The 14178-nt window shown below is 40.5% G+C and overlaps 1 protein-coding gene across 1 annotated transcript; it reads right to left on the bottom strand.

Annotated features, from left to right (window-relative positions):
- Positions 1-4956: 4956 nt before the first annotated feature.
- On the bottom strand, positions 4957-12539 carry LOC309876190 (uncharacterized protein; the record flags this gene model as incomplete). Its single annotated transcript, XM_082756190.1, has 3 exons — positions 4957-7954; positions 8873-10366; positions 11402-12539. The coding sequence occupies 3 exons, from the start codon at positions 12537-12539 to the stop codon at positions 7770-7772; spliced, it is 2817 nt and encodes a 938-aa protein (XP_082612316.1). The 3' UTR covers positions 4957-7769.
- Positions 12540-14178: the final 1639 nt, after the last annotated feature.

The raw sequence follows: 14178 nt of genomic DNA, 5'->3' as shown, positions 1-14178 counted from the left end.
GGGGCCGGTCCTCTTTAATATCTTCATCGATGATCTGGACGAGGGCATCGAGTGCACCCTCAGTAAGTTTGCAGATGACACCAAGTTAGGTGCGTGTGTCGATCTGCTTGAGGGTAGGAAAGCTCTGCAGGAGGATCTGGATAGGCTGCACCGATGGGCTGAGGTCAACTGCATGAAGTTCAACAAGGCCAAGTGCCGGGTCCTGCACCTGGGGCGCAATAACCCCAAGCAGAGCTACAGACTGGGAGAGGAATGGTTGGAAAGCTGCCAGGCAGAGAAGGACCTGGGAGTGATGGTGGACAGTCGGCTGAATATGAGCCAGCAGTGTGCTCAGGTGGCCAAGAAGGCCAACGGCATCCTGGCTTGTATCAGGAACAGCGTGACCAGCAGGGCTAGGGAGGTGATCGTCCCCCTGTACTCAGCTCTGGTGAGGCCGCACCTCGAGTACTGTGTTCAGTTTTGGGCCCCTCGCTACAAGAAGGACATGGAGGTGCTTGAGCGGGTCCAGAGAAGGGCGACGAAGCTGGTGAGGCGCCTGGAGAACAAGTCCTACGAGGAGCGGCTGAGGGAGCTGGGCTTGTTCAGCCTGGAGAAGAGGAGGCTCAGGGGCGACCTTATCGCTCTTTTTAGGTACCTCAAGGGAGGCTGTAGCGAGGTGGGGGTTGGCCTGTTCTCCCACGTGCCTGGTGACAGGACGAGGGGGAATGGGTTTAAGTTGAGCCAGGGGAGTTTTAGGCTAGATGTTAGGAAGAACTTCTTCACTGAAAGGGTTGTGAGGCACTGGAACAGGCTGCCCAGGGAAGTGGTGGAGTCACCATCCTTGGAAGTCTTCAAAAGACGTTTAGATGTAGAGCTTAGGGATATGGTTTAGTGGAGGGCTGTTAGCGTTAGGTTGAAGGTTGGACTCGATGACCTTGAGGTCTCTTCCAACCTAGAAATTCTGTGATTCTGTGATTTATTTGGACTGAGGTGCTTACCCCTGGGCAGAGGGAAGGAAACTGACAGACAGGGATTCACAGTCATGTCCTATTTCTCGGCGTTAGCTCACTGCTTCCAGATAGGCTTGTCTCGGCTTTCAGGGATACTGGCTCACAACCCCTGATACATTTACACAGAGATCTGAGCTCTGATCTGTCTCTCAAGAAGGTATCCCGACTTATGGGTTAGAAAATACACCGGGGTGTTTTACCTTCAAGACCTCTGGCCAGAAATCCCCAGGCAAAATTTAAAGCCAAGTCTCCACATCCCAGAGGAATTTCATACCATGGGGGTGGCAAAGGGGGTGGGAGTGACTGCATGGGGAAGGAGGGACATCGGGGGATACGGACAGCACAGAAAGGGAAAATTTTCTCTTGGCTGGACTTCATGTAATGCTTAATCCGATAGATTTATTAGATTACCTTCTGGCTTGGATGGGTTTTTACAGCAACTGCTGCAAAATAACACTTGTCATTTCGAACAAAAGGGCATTGCTGCGCTAGCGCAGTTACATGACAAAAATGAAAAAGCAGAATGGGGACTGGGATGTTGTCAAACTACTTCTAATAACTCATAGCCATACTTTTATCAATTTGTATAATTAAATGATGCCCTAAAAAGCCAACATTTTTCAGAGATGGAATATCTTCTTTGTTATTTTTCAGTTAGTTAGTTTGTTAAAAGGGGCATTTATGCTCCAGAATGAATATGCTATCATGAGCTGTAGAAAATAAAAGATCACTCTAATTTCAACACCATATCATAAAAACAGATTTGCAAGTTGTAAAATAAATTTAAGTCTTATTCAGAATCTAAAAATATATTTCCAGCATCCTTATATGATTCACCGTGGAAAAAAAAAAAAAAAGCACACAAACTACAAAAAGGAAATATTTCCCCCGAGAATACAAAACTAATGTCTAATTTCCGGAAAACACTGAACACGCTTTGAGCTGTGCTGTGCCGTATGGAGATAAGCATCACATGAGGCATGCCTCAGCATTTCAGTGTATTAATGCTGACACAGTCAAACATCTCCCATATTTCTGAAACTCTGGTTGTACCTTAGGGCAAAAACATGAAACTTTAGTTACTTGGTCTTCAAGATCAGAAGACAGCTGATACCACATGTAGCTGTTACACGGCATGCAAGCTGATCTTGGAACCTGTCATTCTCATTTTCCATTAATTTGCATACAGAAAAGTCTTTTCAAAGGTAAACTGTACTAGAATTAGCCTGGCATTGTGATATGTTTTTAAAATACAGACTTTAATATTTTTTTTTTAAATGCTGTTATAGTTAAACAGATGTTCTTAATATTATTTCCTTCAAATAACCTGCTATCTTGCTGATTATTTCCTTTCCAATGGGATAGAAATTAATTACTATGAAAATATTTTTATTGTCTACAGGAAATCTAAGTCCCTGGAAACCAGTTATAAATTATTTTCTCATTTAAAAGAAAGGATAGTACATATTTGGCAATATTTTAAGCTTGTCAATATGTGTCTTTTTAGCTATAAGTAAATCTCATAAAAATTGAACAAAAAATAAATAATTGCTTTATAATCAGCTGTGTGAGTGACTAAGGACAATACAGTTAATCCATGCAGCAGTAGCACATCATGTAGTAATGTTTTAACATTCTTTAGGGAAAAAAACACACAAATGTTTCAAGAGATTTGCTCATAGCCCAATAAACAAGAATAATTGTTATTATCTGCTCCATGCACATGAGCCAGAATTAGCAATAGGGAAGGATCTTTTATCAGCAAACATAAGCCTCAAGGCAATTACAGCAATTATATCCTTTCTAATCCATGTGCAATCAGTACTGCACTCTTTCTGGTAAATGTAAAGCCTTCTCTCTAAAGTCAGCATGTCTCAATGTGTTTGTGGAATGCTAGCACCACAGCCATGGCTACATGGAGACCTACCTTGTTCAGCTAAAACTGTTAATAAAATTATGGCTGAGCTTTAGATTATTATTGCTTTCTTGGCTCTGAACCATTTGTGTATACTCAGCCAAGTATTATGCACCTCAAAAGCCCATATTTATTTAATGATGATAATTAGTTACAAAAGATATCTTTAAATGCAATAATCTGAACGTATTGAGTAATCATAATGCCTTCAGGAAGGCTGAAGCTCCTTCTGCAGGTATCTTTCTGGAGATACCATGAAAGCATATTGAATTTCTGTTGCAACTGCAGTCTTTTTAATAAAATGATGGAAAAGAAACATACATTTTCTTGGTTAGCAACAGAATAAACATAGGATAAACCATCATAGTGTAAAATCAAATAACCAGGCTTTGATTTCATGGATGGTGGCTCAGAGAAACCGTGTGCAGTAAACCAACCAACACCTATTTGGTCAGTCAGATCTCCCTGACCACACAAAGCTCCCATAATACTTGATCATTGCCTAATTTTGCTCAGCCAAATCTCTCACATCATTTTCAGCCCTTGGTACTCCTCCCTAGCTGTTCTTAGCTCATACAAAGCCAACTTCTCTTCCTGATTTCACAGTTTGCTCAGAGCACAGCTGGCAGCACACCACTGTTCTCTGGCAGGTAGTGACATGGAGCAATTACCAGAGCAGCTGTGTGCAGCACCCCCACTTCTTCATTGCAGGAGCTTCTCTTTGCAGTCAAATTAATCTTCATGACAGTTGGTATTGGAGGGCTTTCTGAAGGACCAAGTAGGCTTGTCACTTCTCTCTGCAAAAGTTATGACAAGTAATATGAGAAATTTTGCAGTTACACCTAGGTACGACACATATTTCTTGTTCTATTAATGTTTTTGAGATCTTGCATATTTTATTCTTCACTGGCATGAAATTGTGATCTTTCAGAAGACTTGTGCAGAAACACAGGAAGGAGATTTTCTTCATTCCACAAAACCCAGTGGCTTGATAATTAAGGCTTTCATACAATGTACGGGAAACCCAGCTTCAATCACATCACTCATGTGATGACCTCAGTCTCAACTTCCCTACTCAAAGATGACTTTAACCATAATGCTGCTGTGGGTTGAATCTCTTTCAAGATTTTCTTCTGCATAAATTCCACTTTGTGTAAGTAATTGAATATTATTAGGGGAAAAAAAAAAAAAAAAAAAAAAAAAAAGAGAGAGAAAGAGCAACCAGTTGTGGGTGGCTGATTCTAGGGCAGGGTTAATGAAGCCTGTGTGCATAATGAAGATGAGCTAATTATTTCTGCAAAATAAAAGATGAGCATGTGAACTGGAGAGCCGGTCCATGATAGGAAAGTGGATCTGTTTTTTCCATATACAACCCGAGTGCTCTACCTACTGCTTTGCACTACTGCCTGTTTTGGTTTCTCTACTGATAAATTTGCTACATGCTGTGCCAAGCTGTAATGAGATCTATTTTGCAACGCAATGTGCAAATACCAGACATAAAGGTAATCCTCTTTTGCCTACTTAAAATTCCCCTGTAATTTAGACTGGATACACTTTTTTAAACACTTCTCCCAAATGCTGTTTTAAGGAGTGAAAAGTGACCTACATATCTAACTATTCTAATTATATCTACAATAACCCCTGAGGAAATATGGCAAACCCACAGATTTTTTTTCAGAAAGACTCATTCAGCCTCAAGTCTTTCAAGTGCTGAGCCCCAGTAAGCTCTGTGCCAGAGATCCCATTTCACTTTCGCAGTAGGCAAAGACAGATTCCCTGCGCAATGTTTTTTGTGACCTTATGTACCTTTCAAAGAAGCCATGCTTCAAGCTGAAGGGCCCAAAAGTGTTTTGTCCTTCTGCAACAGCTGCATTAACTATCAGGCTATAAATAAGGAAAGACAGAAAGACAAGTACGATGCTTTCTCCAGCCTGGCTGCTACCTTTACCTGGGGGATAAGCCTGCAGCAGTGTGCCTGCTGGTGCTGCGCACGTCTTCATGCACTTGATTTAAAGATCAAATCCGAATTTCCTTAAGTGGTATATTCTTTATTGCAGCGCTGGATGCACGGGGGATCCTTCCGCCTATCGTGCATGTTTGAAGTGACAAACTATCTCGTATTTATACAGCGAAACAATGAATATTCAATCAGCACCTATACATATTCATTACCTAACCCCGCCTACCCTCGCTTCGTATGCTAATCAGCTTATCAGTCCTTGCGCTTGCGCAAAGCCTTCCAAGAATTGTGGGCCAGGGTCTCCAGGATGTGGGCAGTGGTCTTTGGGAGGAAGGCCGTAGGTCTTCCTCGTAATGCACTTTCTTAATCAGTTGTTTTCCAGGCTGTAAAAATGCTGAGTTGTCTTTCAGTTTAACTGGGGGGTCGGCGGATAACAGGATGTCTCAGTTAACAAGACATAACAGACAGTTGACTCAAGTTATCTCAAGTCTTAGCCTGACTGAGTGTTAACGGATAATGGGGTGTTTTCAAATAACAAAATGCTTAAACGTAACAGAAGGTCTACAGATAACAAGATGTTGTTTACTTTGTCCTTGCTAACTTTTAATCACAAGTTCTATTCTATCCTAAAGTAAGTTTTTATACAATATCAAACCACAAGCTTTATTCTATCCTAAAGTGAGTTTATACTATATCATTCCCCCCTTTTCTGGAAAATCTAGTAAATTCTTTTACTTAATACGAAAATTTTCTTCCCAGTCTTTATGATATGTACCCCTCAATACCTTACCATGCACATTTGTCAGGGAGGTTAACATGGACATTTGTCGTAACAATTTCCAATTCCAAACAAGTAACACAAAAGACAATATTAAACTTATACCAACTAATATCAATAAAACAATAATTGGGTGACTCAATGTGTTCAAAATTCCAGTTACAGTTGGCGACCATCCAAAAAGTGTATCCCACCAGTTGTGACTTGTGTCCCGTTTTACCCTTTGCAAAACTCTGCTTATTTCCTTTGTATCATGATGGACAGTAATTAGAGTCTTCTCTCCACTTTCCTGAATACCTTTTAAAATTCTAATCAGGTCTTGGTGTCTAACTAGTTGCTTCACTAGTGTGAGGTTCATCCCAATAGGTGTAGGTAGTAACTTATGATACATTGTGTTGTTAGACTTGATCAGCTGGTGGGATACCACTGGTGCCAAATATAGAAAATCACACCCGACGATTCTAACAAAGTTACAAATACAAAAATTAGAATGATTTCTGTTATGGAGAGTTATATTCTCCTTGTCTATTTCTACAAAATCACAAGCAGTTCTTAAACACACGCACCCTTGACCAACATATACAAGCACAGTCTTTAGACTAGTATTTGGATGAATTTCAAAGTGGCAGATACCTTGCTCCGTGTCAAAACATACATCCTGAGCATCAATTGTATTACTTTCACAAATAAATCCTTGTTGTTCCCGTGTAACACATGATTCTAGATTTACAGACTGCCATTTCCCATTCTCCATCCGTGCCCATGTTCTATGCTCCGAAGGATAAAGCACTGTCTTCTCATGGTTTAATCCTAGTGCAAGGATTGGGTGAATAACATGAACTGTAGCATTACGTATAGTAAGCACGAAGGCAGTAGCCATGTTAACAACGGGATCATAAGTAAAATTCACCAGGGTCCACCAAGACTGGAACTTCTTCTCAAAATCATTGGCATTGTCCCAAACTGCTTTTCGGATTTCAGCTGGAAAAATGCCTTCACTTCCTTCCCTAATAATCAAGGCAGCCGTTGCCTGCAACCATAACTGTGCTTGCATACAACTAAGAGCTAAGGATACATTATCTTGAATCACACTAAGTGCATCTATTATTAGTTTGTGATCTTGGTCTTCTGCATTTTCCCATTTCGGTAACACCTTTGAAACTTGCCATTGGCTAGTTCCCAATGCCAATAAGGATGATTGTAAGGGTTGTTTTAATTTTGTCAAATCACTTGTTGCTGTGGCTAGCTTATTCATTAATATTTCTGAATCAATGCCATTTAAAATTCCTAACCCTGTTCCTAGCATTCCAGTTAAGTCTCTCCGTGTCCTGCCCCTGAAATGTACTTGCTTCTGTGACCATATTGTCCAGTCTTCAAATGATGTCCTTAAGAAAGGAGAACAGGCTGGTTGAACTGCTGAGATGTTGATTTGTATTAGCAATTCAACACGCTTGAGTGACCATTCTGGATTAAATAACAATTGCTGTTGGCCCGTGTTCCTTACTACATACGGGCCTGTTTCATAAATTTTGGGTTCCAGTTTGATTAGAGGTGGGGCATGGGTTGTAGAGGGTCTCACTGTTGTAGGAAGTGTCGCATATATTATAAAATTTAACATGAGGCCCTCATCATTATTGACTTTGGACTGTCGGCCATTATTATTATTCCAAAAACAGCTAATTTCTACATCCTCTGTTAATATAAAATTATACCAGCAATCCAATTTACCTGGGCGAATACAACCCTCCTGTTGTTCATTTTTGGAAATTGGTTTAACTAAAATCCCCGTTGCTTTCTCGTCAGTCGTTCCATTAAACATTTGACACCCTATTTTAATTTCATCCCCTATGGTTCTTTGGTGTGTCCACCCTTCCCCTAATTTTCGCCATTCTGATGGTTTATATAAATAGTTACCATTTGTTCGCCAGACGACCATGACTGATAACTTTCCATTAAGATTCTTATCCTCTGTTGTTACGGCTTCAGTCCAAGGCCACCCACCATTCTCTATTATCACAGAGGCATCTTCTTGAATCACAATTACAATTATAAGCCATAAAAACAAAACAATTCTATGAACAAATCTTCTGCCAACCATATTACCAAATACTCCCAACCTTAATGTCCTCATTTTGTTCGAGTAAGCTTTAGTTTCAGTTCGTCGTCACCTGGTGTTACTTTCCAAGGAGCTCCTGGAGCCTTCTTCACTCGGGAATAGTGGATCCAAGCAGCTTGTTCTCTAATCTTGATAGCAGTGTGAGTTGTCAGCAACACTTGATACGGTCCATTCCATTTTTCCTCTAGGGGTTGTCCTGAAAAAGTCTTTATATATATATAGTCCCCAGGCTTAAAGGGGTGGATTGGTTGATCCAACCCTCTAGCCCTGGTCCCTAAAACAAATTTATGTACTTTATTTAATTGTTTTTGAAGTGCAGTTATATAAGTATATAAATATTCTGATCCCAGCTGCGTTAGATCCTCTCCGCTAAACAGAAATTGATATGGCCTTCCATACAAAATTTCAAAGGGGCTCAAATTCTCTTTTACTCTAGGTTTAACTCTAATTCTGAGTAATGCTAAAGGGAGGGATTGAGGCCATGACAAATTAGCCTCTTGTCCAATTTTAGCTATTTGTTGTTTAATTAAATGGTTCATTTTTTCTACCTGTCCACTTGCCTGTGGTCTATAAGGAGTATGCAGTTGCCAATCTATCTTTAAGATCTTACTTATCTGTTGCACCACTTGTGCACAAAAATGTGAACCTCTATCAGAAGACATTGCTACCGGAATCCCGTAGCGTGGTATTATTTCATTTAACAAGACTTTAACCACTTCTCTTGCTTTATTTGTTCGACAGGGAAAAGCTTCAGGCCATCCAGAAAACGTGTCAGTCAAAACCAGTAAATAACGATACCCCCCTTTTCTAGGGAGTTCTGAAAAATCAATTTGCCACTGTTGTCCTGGATAATTTCCTTTACCAATTATTCCAAATTTTATTCTATTCTTAGTATTGGGGTTGTTACGTAAACAGATGCTACATTGTTGAGTTACTTGTTTTATTGTTGTGTATAAATTTCGTCCCACTAATGTCTGACTCATGCTCTTATGCAATGTGTCAGCTCCCCAGTGTGTTTTATTATGTTCTGTAAGAACTATGGGCCATATCAAATTAGAGGGTATTATCACGCGGTTATCTTTTAAATATACCCATCCATCTGGTTTCTTTTTACCTTTCAAATCTTCAATTAATTTTAAGTCTTCTTTTGTATAATTTGGTTTTTGGTTCCTGTACATAGTTTGGATTTTACCGTCTGGTATCAAAGACAATGCCTTCACCTCAATTATTTCAGCTGCCCGTTTAGCCTCCTGATCTGCCAATCGATTTCCAATTTCAAAATCAGCATTCCCCTTTTGGTGTCCCCGACAATGCATGATAGCTACCTTTTCTGGTTGTTTTACTGCCTCTAACAATCTTAAAATCTCTTCAGCATGTTTTATCTGTTTTCCCTGGGCAGTCAACAATCCACGTTCTTTCCAAATTGCTCCATGAGCATGTACCACGCCGAATGCATATTTAGAGTCTGTCCAAATATTTATTTTCCTTCCTGCTGCCAGTTCCAGTGCTCGTGTAAGAGCAATTATCTCTGCTTTCTGGGCGGATGTCCCAGGGGGTAATGGTTTAGACTCGATTACCTGTTGAGCAGTTGTAACAGCATATCCTGCCTTACGTTGTCCTTGTTTTACAAAGCTGCTCCCATCAGTATACCAAGATTCATCAGCATCTTCTAAAGGTTCTTCCTTAAGATCGGGTCGACTAGAATACACAGTCTCCATTGTTTCTATACAATCATGAGTTATAGGTTCATCCAGAGTTCCGCTAAGGAAAGAAGCTGGATTTACGATGTTAGTGACCACAATTTCCACATCATCTTGTTCTACTAATATTGCTTGATATTTTAAAAATCTTTGTGGTGAAAGCCAATGATTTCCTTTTTGTTCCAAAACTGTTGAGACCGTATGGGAGACTAACACTGTCATTTTCTGTCCCATTGTAAACTTCCGAGCTTCTTGTATATTGATAACAACAGCTGCAACAGCTCGAAGGCATCCGGGCCATCCTTTACTTACTTCATCTAGTTGTTTAGAGAAGTAAGCTACTGCTCGTTTATAGGGACCCAGTCTTTGTGCTAGTACTCCCAAAGCTATCCCTTGTCTCTCATGAGAAAACAACCAAAAGGGTTTCGAGAGATCCGGTAATCCCAAAGCCGGAGCTTGCATCAATTCTCGTTTAAGTTGTTTAAAGGCGTTTCGTGCTTCTCCAGTCCAGACTAACTTTGACTGGTTAATCTTTATCAATTCATATAGAGGCTTTACCATTAGTCCATAATTATAAATCCAAAGGCGACACCAACCTGTCATTCCTAGAAAGGTTCGTAGCTCCTTTACCGTTTGGGGTTCTGGAGTCCGGCAAATGACTTCCTTACGTTCAGTTCCTAGTTCTCGCTGACCTCCCGAAATTCCAAATCCCAAGTAGGTCACGTGTTGTTGAACCAGCTGGACTTTCTGTTGAGAGACTCGATATCCATTTAAACCCAGAAAATTAAGGAGACTTATAGTCCATTGAATACAACTCTCTTTAGTCTCGGTAGCTATTAAGAGATCATCTACATATTGTAACAAAGCCCCTTCAGTGTCTGGAGGTATCCAAGTTTCAAGTTCCTTTGCTAATTGGTTTCCAAAAATAGTGGGGCTATTCTTGAATCCTTGTGGTAGCACTGTCCACGTTAACTGTGTCTTTCTGCCTGAGTCAGGGTTTTCCCATTCAAAGGCAAATAGGTTTTGGCTTTCAGTGGCTAAAGGTAGGCAGAAGAAGGCATCTTTTAAATCCAGTACGGTAAACCAGACTTGACTATTCCTTAATTTAGTCAGCAAAGTATAAGGGTTTGCCACTACTGGATGTATATCCTCAGTGATCTTATTTATGGCCCTCAGATCCTGAACTAGCCTATATCTTTTTCCATCTGCCTTTTTAATTGGCAATATGGGTGTATTGTATTCTGATTCGCATTCAATCAATAATCCATACTGTATAAATCTATCAATTATCTCTTTAATTCCTTTCCTATCTTCTATCCTTAAAGGATATTGCTTAACCTTAACAGGTTTCTCTCCTGGCTTTAATTTAATAATTATTGGGGTCACATTTTTAGCTCTTCCAGGAACTTCAGTGGCCCAAACTCCTGGATATACTTGATTTATGATCTCCAAGGGTATTTCACTTTTAGGGTCTGTTTGTATTAGTGCCAAGCTTAACACATTTATTAGTTGTTCTTCTCCTATCCTTAATTCCATTTTCCCCTTTTCAAAGATAATTTCTGCTTCTAATTGTTCTAACAAATCTCGACCTAATAGAGATTTTGGAGATCCAGGCAGGTATAAAAATCTATGTATTCCCATTTGTTTTCCCAATTTATATTTCAATGGTTTTAAGAAAAAGGCTTTTTCCTGTTGGCCAGTGGCTCCCATCACAGTCACAAAGTCTTTATCTTCTGGTATTAGTTTCTGGTTCAGCACTGAGTAAGAAGCTCCCGTGTCTATTAAAAATTCCATCTCCTGTTCCAATTTCCCTAGCTTAAGTTTAACCAGTGGATCTGCTAGGGTAGAGTCCCCCGGTCCCCCTCATTGGTTCGTAATCATTACTAGCTTGTTTCCCTCTTGCCGCTTCGGGCATTCATTTTTCCAATGTCCTACCCCTTTACAATAGGCACACTGCTCAGCCCGCAAAGAGGATCGCATCATCCTTCCCCCCCTTCCCCTGCCTCGAAGAGGCTCTTCCTGTTTTCGCAGGGCTGCCACAGTGGCAGTTGCAATTGTTTCACCTAACTTTTGTCTTTCATTCCCCTCGCGATTTCTAAACACCCTCCAGGCTTCTTCTATTAATCTTTCTAAATCCCTTACATCTGGTTCCTTCATTTTCTGAAGCTTTCTTCTAATATCTTCTGCTGATTGACCTAAAAATAGAGATACTAACTGAAGTCTACCCTCCTCTGAGGAAGGGTCTATAGTGGTAAACTTCTGCATTGCCGCCCTCAGCCTTTCAAGAAATTCTGACGGGGTTTCTGAGATTCCCTGTTTTATTGTATATAGTCTTGACCAATTCACAGACTTTGGTATCGCATTTTCTAAAGCAATCCTAATCCATTCTTGATATCGTTTTAGCATCCTATAATCATTCTCATCATTATAATCCCAATTAGGATCCGCCCTAGGCACATGTACTTCCACTGTGCCGGGCAGAATTCCTGAGGCTACCTGGCTTTGTACCAGCGTTCTAGCAGCTTTAACTATTAACTGTTTTTCAGTTTCTGATAATGCAGCCAACATTATCTCTATATCCCTCCAATCCGGGTCTAAGTTTTTCACAATCAATTCAAACCTTTTAGCCACCGCCTCTGGATCATCTCGATACCCTGTCACTGCCTCTTTCCAAGAGTCTAGTTCATTAGTTGTGAAGGGTACTTTAATTCTAGCAGGTCCGTTAGCTCCCATAGCCTGCCGCAGAGGGGCTTGGATTATCGGTCCTAATTTACTCCGTGTACGAGCAGTTATCGGAGTAAACCCCTTAGATTCTATGTCATTTTCTACTTTTTCAACTTCTATTCCAGTACGTACATCACCAGTCATAGGTGGCAAAACATAATCTTCCATCCTTTCCTCTGGCTCATTTAATCTTAAACATCTCTGCCCAATGCTACATGCCGAGCAACACCTCCTTATCTTCCCCGCTCCATTCCTCCTCATATCCTTTTCAATTGATAAGATTAAAGGGTCTTGTGGAGCCAGATTAATGCCACACTCCTTCTGCCATTCTGTGTGGTTTCTCAGAGTAAAAAACATATCCGCATATGAGACTTCATCCCACTTTCCTTCCCTCCTTAAAAATAACATTAATTGCAATAGAGTGTTATAATTCAAAGTCCCATTTCTGGGCCATTTTTCTCCTTCTTCTAATTTGTAAAGAGGCCACCACTGATTACAATATTTTATCAGAGTTTTCTTATTTTCACCTCCACCCGGGACCCCTCCTATATCTTTCCAATGACTTAAAATACAGCCCAATGCACTTTTCTTAGGAATTTCACTGCTTTCTCGCCCCCCCATTTTCTAATTCACAATTTCAGAATATATGTATCACTTACAAAAATGTGGGCACGCAGGTATCTTTCAATAGCAATGTCACAAAACTACTATTATTACCAGGAGATATTGCCAAAGTCACAATAACAATAATCAGAGTCAAATTCCACATGCCATAGGTCAGAAAACCGAAATATGTAACACTGTAACGATATCTTTCTTATAACAACGTCACAAAACTTATTATTATCACCAAGAAAATAGCCAAAATCGCAGTAACAATAACCAGAGTTAAATAACACAATCCATGAGTCAGAAAACCAAAATAGGCAACACAATTCCAGATGGACCTTAAAGCGAGCTCTTTCCTTAAGGTCCCCAAATATACTTATGGTTCTTACCACAAAGTATATACCAAATACTGCCTTGCAGAAGATCACCTTCCGACTTACAGACAGTTCCAGATCCAGATGGACATCAAGGTCCCCAGATATACTTGTGGTATTATCCACAAAGTATATACCAAACACTGTCCTGCAGAAGATCACCTTCCGACTTATCGGACAGTTCCAGACGACCGGTCTACCAGAAAACCAAACCAGAATAAAGAATATACTCACTTACAATGATGGGGTCCTTGTCTGCCTCCGCAGTGATCCGGTGAGTCGAGGAGTCCCTCCGGGAAATCCCGGGGGTACCCTAGGAAGTCCTGTCCCCAGCGGGTCCTGCGGACCGGCAGAGAGGTTGTCCCATCTGGGGTGCCAAATTGATTTAAAGATCAAATCCGAATTTCCTTAAGTGGTATATTCTTTATTGCAGCGCTGGATGCACGGGGGATCCTTCCGCCTATCGTGCATGTTTGAAGTGACAAACTATCTCGTATTTATACAGCGAAACAATGAATATTCAATCAGCACCTATACATATTCATTACCTAACCCCGCCTACCCTCGCTTCGTATGCTAATCAGCTTATCAGTCCTTGCGCTTGCGCAAAGCCTTCCAAGAATTGTGGGCCAGGGTCTCCAGGATGTGGGCAGTGGTCTTTGGGAGGAAGGCCGTAGGTCTTCCTCGTAATGCACTTTCTTAATCAGTTGTTTTCCAGGCTGTAAAAATGCTGAGTTGTCTTTCAGTTTAACTGGGGGGTCGGCGGATAACAGGATGTCTCAGTTAACAAGACATAACAGACAGTTGACTCAAGTTATCTCAAGTCTTAGCCTGACTGAGTGTTAACGGATAATGGGGTGTTTTCAAATAACAAAATGCTTAAACGTAACAGAAGGTCTACAGATAACAAGATGTTGTTTACTTTGTCCTTGCTAACTTTTAATCACAAGTTCTATTCTATCCTAAAGTAAGTTTTTATACAATATCAAACCACAAGCTTTATTCTATCCTAA

Source organism: Aythya marila, assembly GCF_965140915.1.
Source record: "Aythya marila genome assembly, chromosome: 3".
Classification (NCBI taxonomy): Eukaryota; Metazoa; Chordata; class Aves; order Anseriformes; family Anatidae; genus Aythya; species Aythya marila.
This window is presented reverse-complemented; position numbering and strand designations above follow the sequence as displayed.